Source organism: Dermochelys coriacea, chromosome 2 (assembly GCF_009764565.3).
Source record: "Dermochelys coriacea isolate rDerCor1 chromosome 2, rDerCor1.pri.v4, whole genome shotgun sequence".
In the NCBI taxonomy this organism is placed as follows: Eukaryota; Metazoa; Chordata; order Testudines; family Dermochelyidae; genus Dermochelys; species Dermochelys coriacea.
Window position 1 is genome coordinate 75869662 of NC_050069.1, and position 27798 is coordinate 75897459.

At 39.7% G+C, this 27798-nt stretch overlaps 1 protein-coding gene across 3 annotated transcripts in view; it reads right to left on the reverse strand.

The window, feature by feature from the left end:
- MAPRE2 (microtubule associated protein RP/EB family member 2) overlaps positions 1-27798 on the reverse strand; it is a 153736-nt gene that overhangs the window by 70544 nt on the left and 55394 nt on the right. The window contains exon 1 of one of the 3 annotated variants that reach the window (XM_038391741.2): positions 17423-17819. The exons of the other annotated variants lie outside the window; for them this stretch is intronic. Coding sequence (XP_038247669.1) covers positions 17423-17541 — 119 coding nt within the window. The 5' untranslated portion in view covers positions 17542-17819. Of the gene's footprint in view, positions 1-17422; positions 17820-27798 lie in introns of those variants that run through there. 3 annotated transcript variants of the gene reach the window in all.

Consider the following 27798-nt stretch of genomic DNA (forward strand, 5'->3'; position numbering starts at 1 on the left):
AAAGTCACAAAAATTGAGACTAAATGTTGGGAAGAACTTCATGACAGTGTGATCTATGAGACTATGGAATAGCCTCCCCAGGGAAATTGCTTGAGACATCTGAAACTAGGCTGGACACTAAAAAGTGTCCCGTAAGGAGAAAAGGAGTCCTTGTGGCACCTTAGAGACTAACAAATTTATTTGAGCATAAGCTTTCATGAGCTACAGCTGTAGCTCATGAAGCTTATGCTCAAATAAATTTGTTAGTCTCTAAGGTGCCACAAGGACTCCTTTTCTTTTTGTGAATACAGACTAACACAGCTGCTACTCTGAAACCTGTCCTGTAAGGAACAATCTTTCATTGGCAGAGAGATGGGCACAGTAAATATTTTCTATTCTTAGCTTCTAGTTACATAGAACCAGGAGATGATCAAGGACCAACCCTTCATGTCTAGAACTGCTTGACACTCCTACCCTACATATTTAAAAAGACAAACATTTCTAAGATTAAAATTCTTATTTTAAACTTTTAAAAATGTTTTGTGCCTGAAAAGGATCAAGAGCACTCCATTACAAACTATTTCATAGCCACTCTTGCATTATACTTAGAGGAGGCAAGGGCATGATCAGCAAGGACAAATCTAATTTTAATTAGCTAATCTTTAACTTCTAACTGTATTTTCATATGGTCTTCTAATATATTTGTTTAAATACATTAATGCTATTTGATTCCACCTATCCACCACTCTCTAATATACCTCTGGATTTTTCTTACATGAATAATCTCTCAAATTATAGTCATGTTAGCCAGGGCCCGATTAAAGCATTCCAGAGCCCCCACCTAAACGTCTTACCTCTGCACCTGACACTTGGGGAGCTGGTGGCAGGGGCTACCCACAGAACCACCATCTGCTGGGCAGGTTTCCAACACCACAGATCACCTGAAAATTGGGGATTCCACACAGTCCTCAGTTTCCCTTCCTGCCAATGCCATCTCAGCAGAGCTATAATGGGATAGCAGCACTGAGCCCACACCATGTGTCTTGTTAGGTTTGTGTTTTCAAACTTTCCTTTGGGCGGGAAAGTTTGAAAACACAAACCTAACAAGACACATGGTGTGGGCTCAGTGCTGCTATCCCATTATAGCTCTGCTGAGATGGCATTGGCAGGAAGGGAAACTGAGGACTGTGTGGAATCCCCAATTTTCAGGTGATCTGTGGTGTTGGAAACCTGCCCAGCAGATGGTGGTTCTGTGGGTAGCCCCTGCCACCAGCTCCCCAAGTGTCAGGTGCAGAGGTAAGACATTTAGGTGGGGGCTCTGGAATGCTTTAATCGGGCCCTGGCTAACATGACTATAATTTGAGAGATTATTCTTATATATATATATATATTATTATATATTATTATTATAATAATATATTATATTATTATATATATATATATATATACACACACACACACACGATTAAATGAAAGCCTGGATTCTGACATAATGTGATCGTCTGAGCAGAGGCCTTAATCTAGCTCTGATAACTCCTGCTATTGGTCTGTGCAACCTCAAATAGATCAATATTAATAAGACGATTTATCTGGCTTTAAAACTTAAATCATGTCACCTTTAGTTGTTTTCTTCCAAGACTAAAACAGTTGCGTCACTCTCCTCACATTTTTGTTGCCTTATGCTGTACTCTCGCCAGCTGCAGTGGGTGCACTCGGAAAGCTGATTCTGGTTATAGAAATATTACTAATATGTTCTCTAAACTTAAAAATTCATTCCCATTCTGGAGATATTACTGCCCCTAACAGTATTCCTTCATTTCAAATGCACACACTGTATAACTTCCAAATTAACTTCAGATAGGGTGGCCAAAACTGGACTCTACACTCCCTTGTGGAATAAACTGCCCTTTATAAAAAATTGTTTGCTCATTATCATTTAATTTATGTAATAATTTTTTCTTGATACAGGCCAATATGCTATTAGCCTATTTTGTTGCAGCTGCAAAATGAATCAATTTTAATGTTGGGACCAGGATGGATAAAAACAAATTTTAAAAAATGTTTTTTTAAAATTTAAATCCTTGGATTTTTAAATTTAAAAATAGGATTGTTTTGATTGTTATTTAAATTATAACAAGTTTCTCTTTCTAACAATAGACATGTTTAAAATTAAAATTTAATATAAAATATGTTAAGGCCTAAACTCATTACAGTCTCTTAAAACATTAAGTAAAAAATAAATAGGCTGAATTCATGAGCCTCTATCAAAAATTCTGAGTCAAAGGATGCTTGTGCATACAAAGAATGAATCGGGGGGGAAAGACCTAATTTCTGAGTTCAAGCTGTATAAATATGGCATAATAGGCCATGTATATATTAAGGGGCTCGATACTGTGAGGGAATCAGGGGCTGTGCTACTGGATGCAAGAGACCAGCAAAGTCATCACAGGCATTGAGACCTGGCCTGTGACTCCAGGAGACACCACCATGTATCTCATCAGGGTCATCCATTGAGCCCACCTGGATGGTCTCATACTCCTATTTTAAAGCTTCTCCCTACCTGGGCTCTGACTGGCTGTTCTCAAAATTATGAATATTTATGATTCCACCCACCGTGGAAATGCAGTTCCCAGTTCATGGCGAAACACTGATCTGCCCAGTAACAACCAGGCCTTGCTTTTGAATCTGGGCACTTCAACTAAATGGCCTTGCTCTGTGTCCTTGCACATACACACAGCCAGATACAAACAGAATTAGTTTCTCAACTGCCCCCCGGTCCCTACACAAATAAAATGCTGCAGTGCAAAAGGCTGATAGTTACATGAGTTGAAGTCTTGGATTGTTGTTAGCTTGTTTTTATAATGGTAAGGAGAATTAAGTGACAAGGGAGAAAGAACAGAGTATGAAACAAGGAGTAACACTGGGGTCAAAGCAGGACACTGTGGGAAGAATGTACAACCTTCTTCAGAATGTAGTCTTTTGTTAGTCTCTAAGGTGCCGCAAGTACTCCTTTTCTTTTTGCAGTCTATAGTGTTGATTTCAACATCAGGAAACAGCAGAAAAAAACCTGCTATTGCTGCAAGTTTTAAATAAACCCTATTTGGGAGTATTTTCAAGAAGTTCCTGTACCTCTGAGTAAAAGAGGAACACATGCCAAATGTAAACACTGCAAAAAAGAGATGCAAGGGCTGGTTGACAAAATGAAACAACATTATGAAAAATGCTCCTCAGAAGGCAATGACTTTGACAATGATGATATGGACAAGTCTGACAATCTAGATCAACTAATTAGTAAACTTATTTTTGCACTATACATATGGACTGCCTACCTGTCTTACAATGCTAACAAACATTAACTTTGATTATTATAGTAAATTTATGTTTTGAGTGGATTACTTATGAATTTCAAAATGCTTGTGTGCAAAATATAATTGGTATGCTAGTTTGTTGTAGAAGTATGTCAATGTTTTACTGCTACTGCCTGACTTCTGAAGTGATTTCTTAATTGCTCAATATAATCAAATCTCCTAGGTGAAGATTTTCTGTTTAAAAGTAAAGTTTTACTAGGGATTTATTAATTTCAACATTTAAAAATGTTCTTTTTTTCAAACTGCTTGGTATGTTGCTAGAAATAAAAGTTTAACTAGATTTAGATAATCCTTATGCTTTATTATTTCCCCTATAAAACTAAGTTTAGAAAATAAGTTATATCATTGAAACAATGGTACAAGCAGCTGCAGTAGAAGGACTGTCATTTACAATCTCATTTTTTAAAGCAGTGAACTTAGTAATACTCAGTGAGAGAGTGACTTTTTTCACCACTTTCTTTCAGGGTCCACCTGAGACATAAGGAGTTATGATTGTCCATCATCTGAAATGTCTACAACTTCAGAGACTTCTGCTAGTACCATCAACAGTGCATCAGACAATAAAATTACCTATATTAAGAAAGACTTCATAATCCAGTAAAATGAATGAATTTGTAATCAAGACTACATAGACGAAAAGATTGCTTGGTTCATTTACGCAACAAATTCTTTCATCTAGTTCAGAACAAACATTTCATTTATACGATTCAATCACTACAACCAGCATACACTCCTCCAGGCAGAGCAGACGTTGCTGGAAGGCTGCTGGGTACAGCGTATGAGAAGGAAATTTGAACACTGAGAAAAAATTAATGAATTTTCCATCAATCTGAGTGTTGATGGGTGGAGCACATACACTCTGATCCAGTAATATGTTCTTGTGTCACAACAAAAGGTGGGGTTTCTGTCTTACAGAAACAATTGATACATCAGGAAATGCCCATACAGCAGACTGCTGAAGAGAAGTAGCAGTAAAAGCTATAACAAACTGCAAACAAATACTTAAGTAACAAGAGCATAGCTTTGTTACAGACAATGCTAAAAAGTAGCAAAGATGAGAAGAAATCTAAAAGAAGATAAATCAAGAGAACCTGAAACGTGCACCATATGGGTGTAGTGCTCACTTGATGCATTTTTTAGCCAAAGATTTAAGTACCACTCCAGGAATAAAGGAAAATGTTGTTTAAATTGCAAAATACTTCTGTTACAACTGCTTTGCTTCAGCTTCACTGAACAGAGCAGGAAACTAATTCTCTCCCAAGATGTAAACTGGAATTCATTGGTTGACTGTTTTGAGCTATTTATTAAGAACTGGCCTATCCTGATAACAATTTGCAAAGAAAAACTTGACAAAACAGATGGAACTATCAATGTAGCCAAAGTAGTCAGCATTGGACTAAAGAGAAACGTGGAATATAAGCTGAATATATTGAAACCTATTTCCATAGCACTGAAAAAACTGCAGAAAGATTGCTGCTGTATTGCTGGTGCTGTTGAAATTTGGAAAGAATTGAAGAGACACTGAAGAAATACTCAACAAAACTAAATTCCAGGCAGTGAAGAGCGGCTGGATCAAGCTCTTACTACACCAAATTTTCTTGCCAATATCCTCAACGCACCAGTCATGCCAACCATAATAAATTTCAGGAGTGGAAGTGAACCATTCAAGCCCTATGTGTTTGCTGATGATGTTGCACCACTGAACTGATGGAAGTCACTAATTAAGCACCTGGAACTAGAGTTTGTTGAAATGCTAAATCAGCTTTCAATAGCAGTAACCTCTTCTACAGACACAGAAAGAATATTTTCTTCATTTGGACAAATTCATTCAAATCTGAGAAATCAACTGGGAGTTGAAAAAGCAGAAAACCTTTCTATCTCTTCCAGTCTATGAATAAAAATGAGACGGGAGGAGATGAGATCAACTAGTTTTAAAAGTTTGAAGGTAAGTAATTTAGGAGATTGTCTCATTTTCAAGAGACTTAGGCAAGTGGGAGCTTAAGTTATAGTCACTTTCACTTAAGCATATTTGAACATTTTCCAGTCTGACTTTAAATAATCAGTTTAATTCACTGACTACAGATAATCCCTAGGTTTATTTAATGCATCAAATTTAGTCGGTAAATGTGAAACATGTCTTGATATGAAATGTTTATATATCCAAAATGTCTAAGATTTATTTTGTTTAATAACAATAAATTTTATATGCTGTTTTGTGTGTTTAAATTCCAGTTAACATCCTAGCACAGCTTGACACAAACCATGATAAAAAATTATCTAGTAAACAAGCAATGTTGTTCATTTTTAACATACTAAAAACGTATAATTTAAGAATGTGAAAACACTAAGCTATATAAATTGCTTAAATAAATGTATATAATTATAGTGTACCGTCCTAGATATCAAAAAGATGTACCAAATCTAGTATAAAAAGTCTCTAGATGTAAATCAACATGTTTTAATGATCGAATCAACCAATGAGAATGCAACTTTCTTTAGAAAACTGAAGTAGAAATGGGAAAGTTGATTAAAATCAGTTATTTAAATCAAGACTTTTCACTTGGTGATTTAATAATGATTAGTATTGCCTTGATTTAATCAATCTGCCCTGGTTGAAACTATCAGTATCAGTGGTGGGCAATCTATAGCCTGTCAAGTTAATCCACTGGCGAGCTGCAAGACAGTTTGTTTACGTTGACCATCCACAGGCTCGGCCCACCTGCAACTCCGAGGGGCCGTGGTTCCCCGTTCCCGGCCAATGGGAGCTGCGGAAAGCCGCACGGGCCGCAGGTTGCTCACCACTGACCAATATACTAAGATATTTTCCCCCAAATCTCATTTCCCCCAACCACATCGGTCTCTGGTGGAGCTCCTGCAGTTTAAAAATTATTAGACCATGTAAGAGAACACACAAACTAAAAAAGAACCAGCTGTAGTTTGTCAGACGATCCCTCTTTTAGATTGTGCTAGTTGCCTGAATACCCAAGAACAGAATTACCAGTTCAGACACACCCCTTTTATCTGGAAGGGCTAGCAAAGTTGTGTCCTAGTTCACCTTAAGCTAAGAGAAAGGTGGATGTACTGTTTAATAGAATTTGTCCTCCTTTAATGGAATATTTTAAGGTCAAGTCCTAAAGTACACTCCCATCTGACACATGGTGACACTAGTGAGTTCAATCCCCACCATAAACGCTGTAAACAACAAACAAGCAATTTAGTTGAAGAAAAATGCATCATGCAACAAACACCTCAACATGCAGTAACCTATAGGCACACACTGATATGTAAATTAAGTTGCACACTGTAAATATGTATTTATTAAACCCTTGGACTGTCAATCTGCTTACAGGGTCATGTGACAAAACAGGTTCACTCTGTAGGCCTTCTCTCCGCCCCCAACATTAATCAACGTGCAATAAGATGACATGGGTCACATGACACTTAGATTTAACAGATGTGGCTGTGATCTTTATTGAATTTCCTTAAGGGTAAGAGTTTAAAAAGATAAACAAAAGAAATAGTATTTTTCAATTCACCTCATACAAATCCACTCAGTCCTACTTCTTGATCAGCCAATCGCTAAGACAAACAAGTTTGTTTACATTTATGGGTGATAATGGTGCACGCTTCTTATTTACAATGTCACCTGAAAGTGAGAACAGGCATTCACATGGCACTGCTGTAGCTGGCAATGCAAGGTATTTACATGCGAGATACATTAAACATTCATATGCCCCTTCATATTTCAACATGTAGGCTCTAAAGTTTTACATAGCTGCACTCAAACAAAAACAAAGTAATTCTGCATTTGTAAGTTGCACTTTCACGATAAAGAGATTGCACAACAGTATTTGTAAGATGTGAATTGAAAAATACAATTTTTTACCTTTTTTACAGTGCAAATATTTGTAATCAAAACAATAATATAAAGTGAGCACTGTACACTTGGTATCGTGTTGTAATTGCAATCAATGTATTTGAAAATGTAGGAAAAGATCCCAAAATATTTAGAATAAATTTATATTGGTATTTTATTAACAGTGAGATTAAAACTGCAATTAATCATGACTTTTTTATTCTTGTGACTAATTATGATTAAAGAAAATCATCATAAAGTCCAATGTCATCAGATCATCCATTGCCATGAAAACCCACTACTTAATTATTATGCAGAAACCCTATACTCTCCTCCCCTTTCCATTGCCCTATGAACTTGTGGTCATTTATGTATAGTGATATTGTAAAAGAAATGTTTCCCTATAATTTGCACACTACCTTCCTGCTGGATGAAATTAGGTAACAACACATTTCAGGAACAAAAACACCAGTCTGGCACAGCACAAGCTGTCAAAAAAACAACCTTGTGGCACATTTACAAAAAGTTATTTCTAATGTCATTTTTTTCTTACCATCCCTAACAGACTATAGCTATACCAGCAAGTCCTTTGTAGTGTAGACTAGCCCTTATATGTCTTGTTCTGAATCCAATTAATTTCTATCATATTCTAACATTGTATTCTTTGGCAGGAAATGGTGGAAGTGGTATCGGAAACACAGACCCTGCCCTAAATAAAGGAGTATTAGCTAAAATTGATACTAATCCATGGCATGTGACCTAGAGACAACAGAAAGGGCACAGAAAGAAGCTACATTACTTTCAAAGGAGAGTTTGGGCCTTTATTTAAAGATCCGTGCTAGACAGTGAGTAGTGCCAGGCAGTAATGCACAAAGATGTCCAACGGCTGAGCCATTTTGATTTTTGGGATGAAGAAATATGGCAACTGAGAACAGTCTGTTTTCAGATTCTGAATCAGAATCTGCATGCACCTTGTGTAATATTTTGTAAGACATTCACAATTTTTAATATTGACAACTGGGCAAAAAAGTGTTGCAACAGGGCCCAACACAAATCATTCAAATTTAGTACAATTTGGTGAGTTAATCTCATAACCCTCTCTGTGTTCAACAAGATTCCAACAGAGTTCTGTTATTTCTGAGCTAATGCTGTAGTTTCAGTATGAAACATTCCTTTTATTTAACCTATTTTAATTTCACAGCCTCCATGTTTCCAACTCTCACAAATGATATTCTTTCTGTAAATGAAACTCTCCAAGAGGCTTCTCTCTCACTGGAGATGTATACTCCACCTCCACATAGCAAGCCATTACTCAGGATTTCTATAATGGTGTTAATGATAAGCTACCCTTTATAAGATACTGAATACAGTAACAAATATTTTAATGGGATGTATATTGTTTTAATGCATCTCAATCAGGCAACTATCTCACTTGTTCCACAGGGATTAACCTTAAAAGGTTTTCCTCTTCATAATAATGTATAAATCTACCTGAGGCATATTTTTATTTTTTAGAACACAGTATTGTACTAACAGCCCTTCTGAGAATCCACACACTGCATTCCAGAGAGACTAACAATAATTTGCATTCAAGTGCATCTCTGACTAAATGCAGCTTTTTAGGTTGCAGACTTGCACTGTATGAAAAAAAGCCCTGCTGTATGAGGAACGCTCATTTTACATACTTCTAATAATATATCTTCTCTGAAATGTCACTTGTCCACAGCCCTTTGGACTGACCACGTGCTAGAGCTTTGCCAAGAAATGCAATACTGAAAATGAGTATCTAAAGAGCAGCTGTAATTACACTCAGAGTACCTGCCCACACCACGATATAAAAAAACCACAACAAGAGCACATACACATTCTTAATTGATTTTCTGCATCTCAGTGAAGCAAAACGATTGGATATTCCTTTCTTCAGCTGCACATTGCAGTACTATTGGTGCAGGAGCCTGGTTATGCAGACAAAAACACTGGCTAACATTTTTTCATTTGAGAAATGGTTTCTTGGTCAATTCCACTGATTTTTAAAATATTATTCTACAGCACTCTTAAAACCCCCTCATTTACACAAGATTATAATAATCTTTCCCTTCCTTTGCTATTCACATATGTACCAGGTTCATAACATGTGATTCTTTTCTGACAAGGCAGTAGGTGAGAATTGCCCCATTGATTTCAAATGAGTTAACTGGTGCAAAACTAGCATAAATAGGAGCCAGATCTGGCCCACAGCCTGCATGGGACATTCCTCCCCCAGCAGCTCAGTTTGGCACAGTTGTAGGTTTTCCTATGAAAGCTACATCCTTAAGCCTCCCTTCACTGATTAATGTTTACATTTCCTCTTGATGAGCCAATCCTTTTTGGACAGTGTGACAGAGAAACAGATTTAACTGAATTATGATTCAGTTAGTTTGTTTACAGCTATACATGAAAGGAAAATGAAATCAAATTGGTCAAGCCAGACCTTTAAAATACATATATGATTTTACCAGATGCTCCTTGCCTTCCCTGTGATTTGGTGTGCACTAAGTGTTAGTCCACAAAACTTACTCTTCAGCAACATTTCAGTAATAAAGAGCTTCACAACCAGAATATTGCATGCAAATAGTAGATTCTCATTTTGAATTACGTTGTATTCAATTTAGTATTAACAAGATCACCAGTTAATGGGATTGACAATATGTGATAAAACCACTCATTTTCTATTATGAAACTGCCAAGAGGGTTGGTTGGAAAGTCTGCAGGGAGTAAAAAGCTGACACATGCTAATCTGCTTCTTTACCAAGCCTGAGCTATGGCTTCCTTAGAGTGGGAGGATGAGTGCAGGAATTTTTCTCCAACAATTGTTACACATTTCAAAAATTCACTTGCATTTTGGAGTGAATAAGTACTACAAATATAGCGCTACACTATGTGAGTTTTCATTCCCTATCCTCCAACCTATCGTATACATGCCTGATCTAACTTCATTCACTGCCTCACATCTTACCGTAAGCACGGGCATGTGGTGCACCCTATATCAATGCACACCATGGTTCCCAACCTTCCCCAACACCTGCTCTTTCTCCAACAAGAGGAAGACCATGGTGTGCATTTATATAGGGTGCACCATACTGTAGCCTGTCTTCCCATTCCTCCAGAATCTCCTTCTGAGTTACTGGCTGCCCTTTTTCCCCCCCACACCTCATGATCCAAGCACACTCTGTCTATGGCACCACAAAGTCATAAGACCTCCTTCTGGCATGGCCAAGATGGCCATCCATCATACCAGGAGGAAGAAGCTGGATGGTGGGTGCTCTATGACTGTGGGGTCTACTTTTGGTCCCTCCTTAAGTCACATAACCAGGCAGAGTTCCTCTGGGAAGCGTCCACTGCCTCCCTGGACAACTCCGAGGAGTAGTGGACGCTGTCTGGGGTTCTCCGCTCGGTGTCCTCCTCTGAATCCCTGACTTTATCCCTTTGACCTTCACTTCCATCCCTGTTTTCTCATTTGTTGTTCTCCAGATTTAGCTGATGTCTGGGTTTGGTGGCTCCGGGGGCCAAATGGGTCCATTACGCTTCACAGAACCTAGGTCTGCACAGAGGGTTCTATTCTTACAGTCTAGTGTCAAATGTGACAAGGCAGTTAGACCTCACTCACTCCACCCACATAGCAAAGGACAAAGGACAATAAAGGTTTCTACCTTGCTCCTGTCAATTTACTTAATACCTTTCTTCTTGTGGGCAAAAACCATGCAATACCCCACACCTACGTTCCCCAAACTAACCAACCTTTTTTCCATATAAATTCTGTTAAGACATTTTTCACTGTCAGCTGCAGTGGCAGCAGGAAACACTAACCTCACCATCAGGAACGTAACTAGCAACAAGGTATCCCCACAAGAGGACAAGGCTGGGGCGAAGCCAAAAAGGTTATTCCTAAAGGATACATCAGGTTAAATTTTCTAATATCTTAAGTCTACTCTCTTTTTGCTAGCACCCACACAACAGTGGGGTGGTGACCGTATTAATAAGCAGCTCAACAAGCTGTACCTTTAAAATAAAACCCACCTAGCCACTGGATGCTCCAGAGACCCACAAAGGCAGCATATATTTCAATTCTACCCAAAGCACTTCAGTCAGACAGAACCAGCCTGAAGACTAAGAGGAGGATAGTATGTTGGAAAAAGTTTTAGTTTCACTTCCTTACATGACCTAATGCTAGACTGTCTTGCAAGTCATAAAGAGGGTCTCTTCAACAAGAATCTAAGTTATAATCAGAATAGGATCCTCAACAATTTCAGGCTGAGGAATATTTACATTTTGAAATGCCAATGCAATGCTATTGCGCAAATGAGATCAACCCCTTGCCCTACCGATCAACTGTAGCGTTTGAGTACACTCAGAACATTTGTTTTACCAAAACAAGTTCTCTTTAAGTAGAGCTCCACGATGTGCCACTCTAGCCCATTTTGTAAGCAGGATTCTCAGATGGGCTATATCCATTGAAACTAGGGTGACCAGACAGCAAATGTGAAAAATCGGGAAGGGGTGGGGGGGTAATAGGAGCCTATATAAGAAAAAGACCCCAAAATCAGGACTGTCCCTATAAAATCGGGACATCTGGTCACCCTAATTGAAACACTGTCTCCAATTTATCCCAGAATCAGAATCTGTTCACTCCAGTTTTTAAGAAGCAGAAAATAGCCTTTTTAAAAATAAAAAAAAAAAAAACCAATAGGCTCGGTGAAGGGGAACTGGGATGAGATAGGAAACCAACCTGTATGAGAAGAAGAGAAAGAACATCTATTGTCCAACCTACAGGTAGTAGGTAAGGAAAGATTCTTGCATCACTCATACAAGTTACACTGGAGACTAACTGCATCCTTTAAGTCACCATTTAATACACACAGGACATTACCACGGGTATTACCTTATCACGGTGGTAGTATTTTACTTCAGATGCTTTGACAGGCAAGAGGGGTTATCAAACAGAGTCCATACCTTTTGGACTAGAGCCAAACATATAGGATATGATTTTCAAAAGCACTCAGCACTGATCTAAATCTGTTCCCACTGAAGTCAAAGCTAAGACTCCCATCAACTGCAATGGGAGCAAACAGATCAACACTGAGCACTTTTGAAAGTCTAACCTTTATATCTAATTTATAATAGCACTTGTCATGGTTAGTGTTTGAAATTTTCAGAGACTGAAGGATGTGGGACTGAACTGCAGACTGTGAGCCTTACTTATCCAACTCCATAAAATGAGAGTACTTGTTTATTTAGTATCTTCTCCCATAATTCCTTGCAACAAGACTGAGCCCTATTCTACTCATTTCATCCATGGGAATAGTCTTATTTAAAGTCAATTGAACTATTTGCTGGAGTGCAGCAGGCAGGAGTTTGTGTTCTGTCTAACCAAACTAAGGTAATGCAATATATCCTTCTTAAATACTTAAGTAAAGAATACAGTTATTTTGTACCAAAAACTAAATTCCACTGCTCTAGACATACTGAAGGAATAGATTAACTAAAAGAGTAAAATAACAGTGGATGAAACTAGTTTAACAAAACAGAGAAACCCTCAAGATATATAATGCAGGTTTTCTTAAGGATGAATGATTCATGGTCCAAAATTCTCAAGTAGAAAATTTGTCCAGGACTTAATACAAGGGAAACAAAAGTTGTGAAGGATGATTCTAGACTTCTGGGTCCTAAAACAGTTAACATTCTACTGATAATTTAACTCTATCTTCTATAGGCCAAAGAAATTACCATCTGAAAATCCCTATACCAACTGAAACTCTGGACATATCCTGTCAAACATTATAGTTTTTGTAATCAGTGGATGAGGACACCATCACTTCTGTTCCGAATTCGTTATGATGCACAGAAAAGCTATACATTAGCAGTGTAAATACCAGCTCCTCCTTAAGAGAGAAGAGGACACTTACAGTAGGCAAATATTTATAACTAAACGAAGATATTGTGTCAGAAAATATATAAATCTGTACTCAAGCTGTATGTACAAGCAAAAAGCCTGAAAGAGTCCTAAAAACTTTAAACACTCATTCTTAAAAGCTTAGGGTAGTGAAGTAAGTGATATGGCTAGTGGACAAAAGGCCAATTAATAAATCTGATTTCCCAACTGCACATGGATAAAACAAAATTAGGAGTGGTATCCAAAGAAAGAGGGTGTAAGACTCCACTACTTCAGTGAATTAAAAATTTTACCTCAGATTTGTAATATGAAACTTGACAAATACTTTAAATATTTGTGTGTGGCTGGTGAACTGATTGAATTGCCTAGATTGTGGCATAGGGTGCTGTGGCCAAGGTGCCTGTTTAAAAATGTCCCCACCCAGCACTGTCATTACTGATTTGCTGCTTTACTGATTTACTTATATTTAGCTAGGGCAGAGAATTATAATTATGAGCAAATATGGGGCTATTCTCTGGTGGGAGCCAAGATCCATTCTTGGCCATCAAAATTTACTACACCATAGTGCCAAACCAAATTTACAGCCAAGCCTCCTGACTGATATGTATCAAACTAACACCCGCTTGTCCTTCCTTTCCACCCCAGAAATAGCATTTTAATAAACTAATATAAATTTAATACTTACAATTATTTACTGTAAGATGCAACATGATCTTATGGATCGAGCACAGAGTTGGAAGCCAGGAACTGCTTCAGCGTTTGAATAGTAGCTCTGCTATTGACTCTCTAGGTAACCTACTGCAAGCCACTTATCACTTTGTAAACGTGTTCCCATATCTGTAAGATGGGGTTATCTACCTCACAAGGATGTTGACAACTATTACATGGGCTAGTGGATAAAGCACTATATTGGGACTCAGGAGACCCGGATTCTATTATTTGCTCTGCTCCTGGAATGCTGGACGACCTTGGCCAAGTCACTTTGGTCTCAGTTTCTCCATCTGCAAAACGGAGATAATGATACTCCCTTCCTTTGAAAAGTGCATTGAGATTTACACATGAAAAGCACTGTACAAGAGTTAAATAATGCCCAACAATATTAAATATTATAAAAGCACTATTTTTTCCACCAGATTAACAAATATACTTTTGTTTATTATGACCAACAACCATTTCCTTTGTTTAAAATAAGATGTGTTTACATAAAAGCATCTAAGGTATATTATGGAGAATAACTTGAGATGGTGTCGAACACTGTAGGAGAGAGATACAGTATTTGCTTTTCATGAAAACATAGTAGGCACAGTCTAACTTGGCCAAACTAGATTGCGAGCAGAATGTTTTTTTGTTTGGTTGGGTTTTTTTTTTTTACACAAGATTTGCCCAACAACTGACTTCTACTTAATGTTTTAGAATTTTTTTAAGAGTACAATTAATGCATATTTCTAAATATAGATGGAACCAACTAACCATCAGAGCCATGCCAGCTTGGGGTGTGATTTTATGAGATGTTTGTTCTGGTCAGTATTTGAATATGAAAGCTACAAGGAAAATTCAAAATGCTACACAAGAAATTGGACAGATTTTTATACAAGGTGCATTTCCCCCCCTCAAATTCAATTGAACTAATAGTCCAGCACAATCTTAGTGGGTGTGATGCTGCCTTTCAGACGAAACAATTTACTTGTGTATAAGGACTTTCATCCTACTAGAACTCAAGGTACTTCAGAGCCCTAAACCAACTGAGTCTTTAAAGATTTCATGGCAGCTTCAGCAAAATTAAGAATGTGATCTCGTGTCATGATAAAACCCCAATTTAGCTATTTAACTAAATATTTCCTGTAAGTTTCAGTTAAGTAGTATTGACTTATACAGCACTTTTCATCTGTAGGTCTCAGAACACTTTATGAAAGTATCATTACCCCTATTTGATAGGAAAACTGGCAAGGACAGGTAAAATGACTTGTCCCAGGTCACAAGGCAAGTTGTTAGCAGAGCCAAGAACAGATTCCAGATCTCCTGAATCCCAGTCCAGTGCTTATTCACAAAATAAAGTTGCCATTCTAGCTTGCATTATTCATTTAACTATCCTAAAATGATGTATAGTGATCGTGTTGACAGGTAATGTGCTACATTCCATTCTCACAGGTGGGTGAATTGATAAAGAGGATTTAAAACATCTTGAGGCCTGGACAGTCTCTGGGTAAAAGGCTAAATGTAAGCAATTTTCTTGTAAAGTATTATTTAATTGATACATTCATTTCCACCATAATGTTTCCAGGAGTCTTACTACAGCCATTTTTCAAAAATTCTATTTTTGGGCATAGTCTTGTTGATGTGAATATCATTCCAACATGCATTATTGTCAGGCAAGAAACTGATTATTTTGTTGGTAGGTGCAGAAGAACTAAATGTAAACAGTGGTTCCTCTCTGGTGCACAGTGCAATGGGAGGATCTTATTGACCAAGGGGTTTCAACAAACACTGAAGACAGTGCTATCTTTTGTAAGTCAAACTGGAGTGCCTAACATTAAACTTGCTTGTATCAAAAGATTCTGTTACCAGAATACAGCCCAACTGCAAAGACACAGCAGAATGCTTCCATTTAGCCATGTGGTAAAAGTTCAGCTTCCCTCTCAAACAAAACTATGCTACATGGCAGGAATTTAAATCTACAAAATGAGAGCTTCAGTCTTCCTGCCAGTAGGAATGATTCTTTATAAAAGGTGAAAAACCTATTGGAAGTTTAATAATGCAGCTTTAAAACTAAGCCCAATGAACTCTATCAACATAAATGAAATGCCTGCAGAGACCTGAAGGCCTCTGGGAAGCAATAAGATTCTAATAAAGTACAGGCTGAATTTGTGTGTGGCATTCATGGTAGAGTAAGCACTTGGATTCCACAAGTATGTCACCTCACCACATTAATTTGAGTGCTAAGCCATGAGCTTTTGGGGGAACTGTATGGATTCCACCAAGATTTACTTACAAGGTTAATATTGTCATAACTGAGTTATTAGGGCCCAATTATTCCTAATAAAAAATAAAGTGAAATATTCTGATTTTCTTTGGCTAACTTAGCAAAACACTTAGGTTTATTTTGATCCAGTTCTATGTACAATCAGATAGCATACATTATCTAAATATTTAGCTAAACACTTTAAGGACAGTATCATTTCCTGTTGCTGGTTTGAGAATATGAGCTTTGAAAGATGTGTGTGCTCAGAAAAGGCACAGCTTGCTGTCATGAAGGCAGCATTTAAAATAACTGCATCTTAACTTTAGAGGAGATAGGACGGATCATATTATCACACTTCAAGTCTACAGCTCAGAGCACATAAAACTAGTTGCATTCAAGGCTACATTGTTACCCTTATCAAAAATGCAAACAATTTTAATTAGCTTATCTACTGGACCACATTGTCAGATATGTTAATGTAAAAACGGTGCCAACAATACATGCCAAACCATTAATCAAAAATGCGTACAACTGCGACAAAGAACACAGCCACCATCCTCAAACCATACAGTCAAAAATGCAACGCAACTGCCTCCCAATTGGAAAGAAGGGCTGTGTTCCCTGCCACACACCAGAATCAAAGAAAAGGCACGGGGATACGCAGTGTCTTCTAGAAACGGCTGCAGTCCACCTTGTCGCTAATAAACCCTCGGTTTCGAGGAGGAAATTTTAGTGAATGTGTGACACCGTGACCTCTGCTGTCAAGCCTTCCACCAATCAGGGAGCAGAACTGTTACAAAGCTCCATCAATCTGGCGCTTTAACATCATCATCATCATCATCGACTGCAGTTTAATCTAGAGGATTCCATTTTTCCTGCACGCACCAGGGCAGGCACAAGCCGTTTTTACTCCATCCCTTCGCCTTAGCTTTCACGCGCAGATGCCCAGCGACCCCGGCACAGCCAGAAATTCGGCGCTGCAGCCCAGCTCCCTTTGGGCGACCCCACAGATCTCTCTCGCTTGCATTTTTTATCAACACGCAAGGAAGGAGGGGTCTGTGGGGCGGGCGGGGAAGAGCCCCTACAGGCAGCAAATCTACTCACGAAATGTTTTCCAGCTGGACAATACAAGCCCTATTTCCAACAGCCAGGCTTCCATGCAGGCGAGGCAGGACCCCGGCTAATAGGTCCCAGCTTATTTTTAACACGCCCGCGGTGTTTTGTTATGTAATCCCCCCGCCTGTCCCTTTGCTGCAGTGCCCGCAGCAGCCCCCACCCCAATCACGCGGGCACCCGCACCCGGGCGATCCCCGCAAGCCAGCGCGGGTTACCTGTAGGAACGCTCCCCGCGCACCGTGTGCTTCCTGAAGGGGATGATGGTGCCGTTATCCTGCAGGATGTCGTTGTTGTTCTCGCCATTTGGGGACAGCGTTTGGGTCGGTCCCGGCATTGGCGCGCGCTCCCACCCCCACACGGCGGGCTGCCTGGCTCGCGCGCGGAAGGTCGGCGGAGAGGCTGCGCCGGGGCTGCTCTGCTGCTTCGCCACAGCGGCTGGCTGCTCGCGCTCGCGCTCGCGCTCCCCTCCCTGCTGACGTCAAACCGCCGGGAGCAGCACCCTGCTCACGTGACGCGGCTCTCCCCGCCCTCTCACCATAGCAACCAGCTAACTCATCAGATCTCCTCGGTTCGCACAAGGGCTCCGGCGTGGCCGCGCCAGTGCCGCCCAAGCGAGGCGGGGATGTGGGGGGGGGGGGGGCGGCCTACATCTGGCTCGCGGCGCGCCAGCCCCCCGGACAACAGCCTCGCCGCCTCCGCGGCCAGCCCTTCCTCGAACCGTTTCCTTTCGGTCCCCGGCGCGCCGTGCAGCTGTGTACACAAAGAGCCCGGCCCGGGCGGGGGGCGGCGGCGGCGGCGGCCCCGCAACCTCCTCAGGGCCGGCGCGTCCCCACCCCCCCGGCCCGTTTCACTTCAGCTCCAGCCAGGGAAGCGGCCCAGCAGGCGGCGGGCTGCACGCGGGGCCGACCCCACGGGTTGCAGAGTCACGCTGAAGGGGAGACGCTGGCGCAAGCCCGAGCTGCGTTCAGCGGTGGGGGTTTTAACATAGGAAATGCACCGTTTCCCCGGGGAACACGCTGCAGGGAGCCGCCGTGACTGGGGAGAGGAAGGGGGCGAGCTGGGAGGACCCCCCCCCTCCCGGCCCGGTCTTTTCCACCGTAGCTTTAACTTAGCCCCCGCTAAAAGCCAAATTCTTCTCCGCTGATTGGTGGAGAAGGGTGGCATGGCAAAAAGCCCTTTTCACGACGCGGAGCTGCCAGCCGTCTTTCGCCCTGCTCCATGTGACGGGGGGAGTCACTTTAGCGTTGCGACCTGCATGTACGAGGGAACGAAACAAGCGTTGGGGAAAGATCGTAATCCACCGTCGTCTTTCCCCAGCAAAAAGAAAAGGCGGACTTGTGGCACCTTAGAGACTAACACATTTATTAGAGCATGAGCTTTCGTGAGCTACAGCTCACTTCATCGGATGCATTTGGTGGAAATGCATCTCCCCTCTGTATTTTCCACCAAATGCATCCGATGAAGTGAGCTGTAGCTCACGAAAGCTCATGCTCTAATAAATGTGTTAGTCTCTAAGGTGCCACAAGTCCTCCTTTTCTTTTTGCGAATACAGACTAACACGGCTGCTACTCTGAAACCTTTCCCCAGCAAGACGCAGTTATTGCTGGTCTCAAACTTCCGGGATTCGCCTGGAAGCCTCACCACCATCGCTTACAATGCCCGGCTGGTAGTGATAAAATCCAACCATGAAAACAGCGCCCACGCGCTAAACCCCCTACCCCCCTTATTTTGCCCCGGTATTTTTCTATTTTCATGTGCATGCCACATTTGATCTCCCTTAGTGCAAATATTTCCTCTTCTAATTTAAAATGGTGCAGCTTTTGAGAAGGGGGGTGTTTTTTTTTTTTTGTTTTTAAATAGAAAGTAGATCTGCCCCTTATTAGAAAGGGGCTGAACTTAAATGTACATTATTATGTAACTGTATATCAGCATTGAGCCCCGGCCTGTAAAGTATTATAAAGGTCTAAATTGAACACCTTCCCAGTACCCAGACCTGTAATTGCTTTGCTACTCGGACTGGATTTCCCCCAACCCTGTTACAAGTATGAGATCCTAATCCACTATTGTGTGTTCTCTAGCTTCATCTGAGACTATGCTTAAATGAACATTTTCATCTTCCTTTTTAAGTTTCCAAATTTCTTTCAATTTCAGTATGTACTAAAACCATTCGATAGCTTTCCTTTTTAAAAAAAATCTTGTTGGGGGAGGGTAAAAAAGGGGAAATGGTGTCAATATATGGTGAGACACTACTGAATAACTAGCATTGCTAATAGAATTAGCAGTTATGTTAATAGCCATGTTAGGTATCTCTTCCTTCTCTTCTCTTCCACCCCACAGTTTAGAAACAGTTCCCTATCCCCCAGGCTTTTTTGCCCCTTAAACCACTCTGCATATCCACAGATACTTAAAACCTTCCTGCATATTTTCACATTTCTAAAGTAGCAAGGAAAATTATCTTTGACTTGAACTACTATGCATTTTTAGCAAGTAATATTATTCATTTATATACAATTAGATTAAAAGCTTAATTGGGCACCCACCATTATGAGAGGTTGAACCACAATGGTTCACAGATATGTTAACCAAAAATCAAACCTTTTAAATGAGTTTCTCTGGCTCTTCTCTGAAACCCACACAAGCAAAAGTGTGCATTGAACTGTGTGGGAGGACAGTCTCTTTTAATTAGGTCTATGGAAACTCAAGGCTGGGAGTGGGAAAAGAGTGATGAGTAATTGGGCAGATGCCTCATGATATTTTTGGCTTCAAAATTAAAAAAAAAAACCACTTAAATTCACCCTTTTAAAATCAAGGGTTTAATCAAGTGGAAATCATGAGATATATTTATAAAAGTGATTAGATTTCAGTGACAAGATTTAATAAAAACCTCACAGCTTTCTCAGCTATCATAAAGACAGACTCTGACCAGATTTCTATTTTCTGACAGGATTAGCAATTTCTCCTCCCCCCTCTGAAAGTAAAATTCATGCACTGATTAAAATATAGTCTATTTGTGACCTTTCAGGTGGTTTTGATGCTTAAGAAAAAATTACCTTAGTTTATGGAGTTGCACTTATTGTATAAGTGAGGTTTTAAAAAAAAGAAATCCAAAAGAAGTTCAAGTATAACTAATTTGGCAGGAGCTCAACCACAGAACAAAAACAACCTACTGTGCTGCAGGGAAGCCTACTCAAGTCATGGTGGTGAGTTTTGTAATGTAGGCATCTATCTCTGAGGAACTCAGCTGAGACCACCGACCCCTTGCAGGCCACTGAACTGACAGATGGGAACTTTCACTACTGATCCACACTGGATTTGAACTGGAAACAAAGGTGGAAGACTTTTCAATTATCAATCCAAGGATATGCCCAGTTACTTTATGTCCCCACACTTGATTGAAGAATACCCCCATTGTTAAATTGGTAATGGACTTGAAATAACGTGGGAAAGACAACAGATTCATAGTTAGCATTGTAACATTTTTCTGAGCCTCTTTTTAAAAACAAATAAATGCTGCTAAACAGCTCACAGGTGCCTTAGAAGTACATGAGATAATGCAGATGCAAAAGCTGCTATATAGTGATAGACAATATAAAAATAATCTGTAGCAGGTCTTTGGCTGCCAGACATTCCTATCTGATCCGTCAAACCAGAAAGCAGTAAAACATTCAGCCACCTCTAACTTGTAAAAACATTTTTATTTCTTCACCAACAGCAAAGAACAGAGGCTGCTTTACTGAGGTCACCAAAATAGCTTAAAACATGCACTGACAAAGCTACAGCACAGGGAAGAGCAGATGAAGACAACATTACAGCATTATTTCTCTCAGATGTGTTCACATTAGGATTCCACTTCAATTCAATTGGCTAGAGAGATCTAGTTTCCCTTTGCAGGCTGTGCCAGGTCTGGACAGGACTCCAGTTTTTCATTTGTTCACAGACCAGTGTTTCTACATCTTATCTAATGCAATTGGGGAAATAGGGGGGGAGCAATTTGGGTCCCATCTGCATGACCGTCCGTCTGGCTCAGTCTCCATTTGGAAACATTGCATGTGCTACAAATAAAACTCATTTTGTAGGTACAGCAAGCAAACCAGTACAAGTACAGTAAATCATCCTGTAGGTTTCTTCTTCCCACATTCATAGTTCTCTGCAAAAAATTCCATAGTTCTAGAACCAGTGAGAGGGAACAAAGCCATTAAGCCACAGGAGTTATAAAATGGCTGTATATCCTTGGTGATTTTATAACTTTCACATTTGGTAGACACACAAACAAACAGAAATGCAGCTTTAAGAATGTAGGTCAAGTCAAAAATCCTACATTTCTATCATCACCAACACAGCTGGAACTAGGGGTACTGATGCACCCACTGGCTTGAAATGGATTCCATTATATACAGGGTTTACAGTTTGGTTCAATAGGTCTCAGCACCTCCACTATAAAAATTGTTCCAGCACCCCAATCACCAGTGAATATCCAAAAGCACTTTTAATTAAAATGAAAAACTGGTGCCATTTCCACTAATTAAGCAAAGCAAAAAGAACCTGGAAAGCCTGATTAATGCTCAAGCTTTTCCTTCTACCACCACCCCTATGTACTGCATTCTTGGAGATTCCCTTCCAGGTCCCTATTAACTCCTGCCACAAGGGACAACATTACTTCCAAGTAAAGATTGGGATGCAAGTCCAATCGTACTACATTTTAACCAGCTAGCAAGTCACTAAAGACAATACAAGTCTCTTGTCAGCATTCTTACCAATGCCAGTATGGGGACTGAGTGCATGAATAGTAATTGAAACCCAGTCCTGCCTAGCAGCAAAGAGCACCACAACCAAGACTTAATATTTTTCAAAACACTATTTGCTTCTTTCTACTCAGAACTTTCAGCTCCATTCTAGTTAGTGCTCTGTGTCTCATTACCACAGTGTGGATGGGTAAACAACAAAACCAAACAAAAAAAAAAACCACCCAAAACAAAAAACCACAGTGATATAAAGTCCTTTAAAAATAAACACTTTTGATTTTAAAAATACCTCAAAACATACTCTAATCAAGACTTTAGACCATCTTTTATTATAAGAAAACCAAGGCCAGGCCTGCACAAGAAACTTACCAGTGTAGCAATGTTGGCTACAGGGTGATTTTTTAGCAACATGTTTTACTGGTTAAGTCCTGGTGTAGATGAAGTTATACTGGCAAAAAAGTACTTTTGCTGATATAGCTTAAGTGAGGAACTATAAACTATGCAGGTAGCAGTACTTTTTTGCTTCATCTGTACTAGGAGAGGTTGCCAGTATAGCTATACCAGCAAAAAACTTTCCTAGAGTAGACCTGGCTTAACATCCTTTGTTTATCTACAGATTGCCAGCACATCCCTCAGCCTGCACTGCTTCCCGCAGCCCCCATTGGCCTGGAGTGGCAAACCGCAGCCAGTGAGAGCCACGATCAGCCGAACCTGCAGACTCGGCAGATAAACTGGCCCAGCACGCCAGGGGCTTTCCCTGAACAAGCAGTGGCCCTAGTTTGAGAACCACTGCTCTACCATATCCTCCCTAGTCTCTTTTCCAAGCTGCAAAGTCCCAGTCTTATTAATCTCTCCTCATACAGAAGCCATTCTATACCCCTAATCATTTTTGTTGCCCTCTTCTGAACCTTTCCCAATTCCAATATATCTTTTTTGAGATGGGGCAACCATATCGGCATGCAGTATTCAAGATGTGGGTGTACCATGGATTTATATGGAGGCAATATGATATTTTCTGTCTTATCCCTTTCTTAACGATTCCCAACATTCTGTTCGCTTTCTTGACTGCTGCTCCACATTGAGTGGATGTTTCCAGAGAACTATCCACAATGACTCAAAGTTCTCTTTTTTGAGTGGTAACAGTTAATTTAGACCCCATCATTTTATATGTATAGTTGGAATTATGTTTTCCAGTGTGCATTACTTTGCATTTATCAACACTGAATTTCATCTGCCATTTTGTTGCCCAGTCACCCAGTTTCGTGAGATCCCTTTGTAGCTCTTTGCAGTCTGCTTGGGACTTAACTATCTTGAGTAGTTTTGTATCATCTGCAAATTTATTGCTATTTAGTTTCTCAATTTGTTCCAAAACCTCCTCTAATGACACATCCATCTGGGACAGTTCCTCAGATTTGCCACCTAAAAAGAATGGCTCAGGTTTGGGAATCTCCCTCACGTCCTCAGCCTTGAGTGCTCCTTTAGCTTCTCAATTGTCCAGTGGCCCCACTGGTTGTTTACCAGGCTTCTTGCTTCTGATATGCTTAAAAAATTTTACTATTACTTTTTGAGTCTTTAGCTAGCTGTTCTTCAAATTCTTTTTTGGCCTTCCTAATTATATTTTTATACTTCACTTGCCAGAGTTTATGCTTCTTTCTATTTTCCTCCATAGGATTTAACTTCCACTTTTTAAAGGATGCCTTTTTGCCTCTCACAGCTTCTTTTACTTCGTTGTTTAGTAAAAGAACTAAAAAAAACTGCCATGATGGCTATGTTTTTTAATTTGGGGGTATAAATTTAAGTTGAGCCTCTATTATGGGGTCTTTAAAAGGTAGAGACATCAGAGTGTAAACTTTCCTGCACCATCTTCATAATGTGCCTCAACTCCAGCCTGTAGAACTCACCACTAACCACTGGAGATCAGAAACCCCAGCTACATACCCATTCAGTCTTTGGCCTCTTTGCTAAAGCTACCAAAGGTTCCAATTAGTGCTAGGTTTTATGACCAATGTTGTGATATGGACAATTGTCCACTGGGAAGCAAAGTAAGATCAACTCATTTCATATGAAGTGTTAGATGGTAACATCTCAGTCACTTGTAAAGCAACAATGCACTGAACTTCCGATCAAGGCAATTTCCTTAGTTCATTCAACAGTCATTCTTGTTTTCTTTGAATTCACTAAAAGGGAATGAACAGTTATCTGAAGAAAAACCAACTGAGACATTTTAAAGCAAAATGAAAGTTCAGAAAATTTTTTAAAATAAAATTTAATTTTTTTTTTTAATTTTAGCACCCTAAAGTGTGGTCGGTATTTTTCAACCCTTTAGAGATGTCCCTGCCTGAAAGAGCTTATACACTAAATACATGTAAAAAAAGAAGAGAAGGTTTAGGACAAGATTAAAATAATAAAATCATAGTTACTTAGTAAGGCATGCACACATCTTAACTATTCAGCTAGACCTGAATAAGCTACTTAGGCATATATCTCATTTTGAGCATGAGTAGTTCCACTAACTTCAGTAGAACTATTCACTTATAATACCTATTTAAAGTTAGGCTGAATCAGGATGTATATTTTCTTTCTAAATATGCATCTAGAATGTAAAATTTCTATTGATATTTTTGGTTTACTAAATAATTAAAGAAAATTGTTATTGTGTTAAGGAGCCCACAATAAAGTGTCACCTAACACAAGTGTAAAATAGACAAATATGATTGTACATCTATATTAGAGGATATAGATTTGTGCCAGATTATTATACATTAGAATACTGTACTTAATGACATACATAAATGCTTACTTTAAAGGAATTAATAGCAGTTGACAATAGTATTACCAACACATTGAGCACACCAAATCAGATGCGATTTGTAGTTTAGCATGAATTTAAGCCACTGTGTGGCTTAAATTCATGCTAAACTAGGTTATGCAGACAACTACTCAGCTCTCATTTTTCCATGACATGTGACCAGCATCACTCTGATTAACTCAAAGGGACAATCCAGTGTGATGTTAAGGTGGTTGGAGTGAAAATTCAGATCCTAGACCTTTTATGTACTTTATTGGCTTACATAGTACCTGATAAAATCCCCTTGGGTACTTGCTCTATTCCTTAATGTTTGTGTCACATTAGGTTTAAACACTACCATACCAAAATAGTAAATGCTATTTCTGGCATTATGCAGAGAAAGAAACACAGCATGTGGTTTACTAAACAGTTCCTTATCCCTCCAGCTATCTTGTAGATAAGAAATGAGGCCCCCTATTGCCACTTCAGGATAGACCTTAATTATTTGTTTCAGAGTAGCAGACATGTTAGTCTGTATTCGCAAAAAGAAAAAGGAGTACTTGTGGCACCTTAGAGACTAGCAAATTTATTTAAATAAATAAATTTGTTAGTCTCTAAGATGCCACAAGTACTCCTTTTCTTAATTATTTGCTTGCTCTGGAGAAAGCAGGCTGCCCAAAGACACGATGTGCATTGATCACATCACCATGAGGGAATCTATCAATTTTTATAAAGATGGGGCATATTGAAATTCCAGGGGTCAGGTTTCATATTTTAAAAAAATTGTTCTGTGTCTGCAAGGAAAAGTAACAGGAAAGACTCAGCTGCTTGCCCCTTAAACCTGGCTTTTCAAATGTGCTCAGCCGAAGATCTGACCCATAATAGGGAATTCGTACACATGCTAATGCTCTTCCCCCTAGCCTTTGGGAACCTATGCTTTTTAGCAGCAGCCATCCTTTAGTTACCACAATAATCAGTGGATCACTCACAGATCCAAACATTTTGGTCACAGACAGTTACAGAAAATGGTCAATATTAAAAGTGTTTTTAAACTAAGATTACATTCTGGAGATAATCCCCCTGAACTAGAGCTATTTACTCAGATTATTAGCAATGTAAATGTAAATTATTAGCAACGTAAATGCATCACGATACAATGGATCACAAGATAAAACACTATGCTTCAATTCACATGGTTGAAGAATACAAGTTATGGAAAAGATTATGTTTAATTAGACATTCCCCAAGCCAACTTGAGCACCACTGGGCCATAAAGCCAAAAAGTCCTTTAGCTAAAACCACCCTCAGATGCTGTGTCTAGAAAGATACAGCCTTCAGTGTACATTAAACCTCTCCTACTTATCCAATTGCAAGAAGTCTGCACCAAATATCCAGCATGTTCTTATGAATAAACACTTCACCAGCTACTTAAGAACATTATAAAGCCATCAGCTGAAAGCACTATACAGTACAGCAGAACACACCCAGTGAAGGAAAGTTCAGTCTCAGAAATTAAAAGGATTCTCTTACTTGCATTATCTCCAGACATAGCAACAATTAATGGAATTCTTATAGGGGCATATTACACCTGTGTTCAGTGGAATGCATTTGATTTCAATTGAGTTCTAGGTACAATTTTAAAAGTGCTGATTTTGACCAAGAAGTCATAAATGGGCTAAGATCAACTGAGGCAGTATCTTTCCCTCTGTCCCTCATTGTAAATGGAAAAGGGCCGGAGATAGGACCCTGATTCCCATTTTATTTACACCAGTTTTACTCCAGAGCAAAATCCAGAGTTGCTCCACATTTATACTGGCATTTTAAAGAGTGGAGTCCAGCCCAGTGGGTTTGCAGGGAGGAGTCCTCAATGCTGGAACTAGCTTCCTCACTTTGGTTTGCCAGTGTCCAAAATCTGAGGATGGTACTCAACATGAAGGGTACATCTACTCTGCAACAAAACACCCAGGGCTGGCTTGGGTCAGCTGGCTCAGGCTCACAGGGCTTGGGCTATGGGTCTGTAAAATTGCAGCATAGATGTTAACGATCAGGCTGGAGCCAAGGCTGTGGGACCTTTCCCCCTATGGGATCTCAGAGCCCTGGCTCTAGCCTGATCCCAAATGTCTATGCTGCAATTTTACAGCCCCAAAGCCCAAGCCATCTGACCCAGGCCAGCTGCAGGTGTTTTACTGCAGTATTGACATAGCCTCCCACCCCTAAAGGTGGTCTTCAGGTAACTCAGGTAATCTAGATTCCCAGGCTTTTTCTGGGGATGAGAAGAGCTTGATTGGGTGGGAGGCAGATAGGATGTTCTAGAGAGGGGTTCTTGTTTTGAGCTTTGGTCCAATTTTTAGGTTGTACAGATTTTATTCATTTTAACGTGCGCAGATCTACAGAAATCTACATTTGACAAAACAAAACGAATCAATAAAATAAATGTGGCATAAGGCTGGAAGCCTGGAGGAACAGCAGAGAATATCCGAGAGGGGGAGAAGGTAAAAGTATGAAAGGACTCCTGATGGATTTCAAACTGTTAAGGAATTTTAGAGCTGCTCTCCACTTCCCAAACACTCAATTTTGTCCCTAAGTGGCCCAAGTTGGAGCTGGAAAAGTGCAAAAGGAAAAAAAAATATCAGAACAGATAAGTGGCATTGGTCTTCTGATTTAAGAAGCTGCATGAAGTCATGTCTTGTGTTCTTCATTGGGAGATAAATACATTCTCTGAGAGCCTTTAAGCCAACTGGCACTTTCACCCAGGTGATTGTTTAAAAAAAAGGTTAGTAGCATTGTGTGACATAGAATTGTCAATAGCTTTGTGTGACAAAGAAGGGAACACTTTTCCAAAATGTGAGTCTGGCATCCCTACATCTCACTTGCCTGCCAACAAGATAACATCCACCAAGCAATCATTTTAATGCTGTAACTCACTTTTTGAATTGAAATAATATGAGTTCGCCCTTATGTTACACAATGGATTCCAAAAAAGTGAATGCTGGCTCTTGGGACTGGTAATTCTCTGTCCCTAGTACACTGCAAGATTCTGACTGTGAAGTGTTTTGCAGTT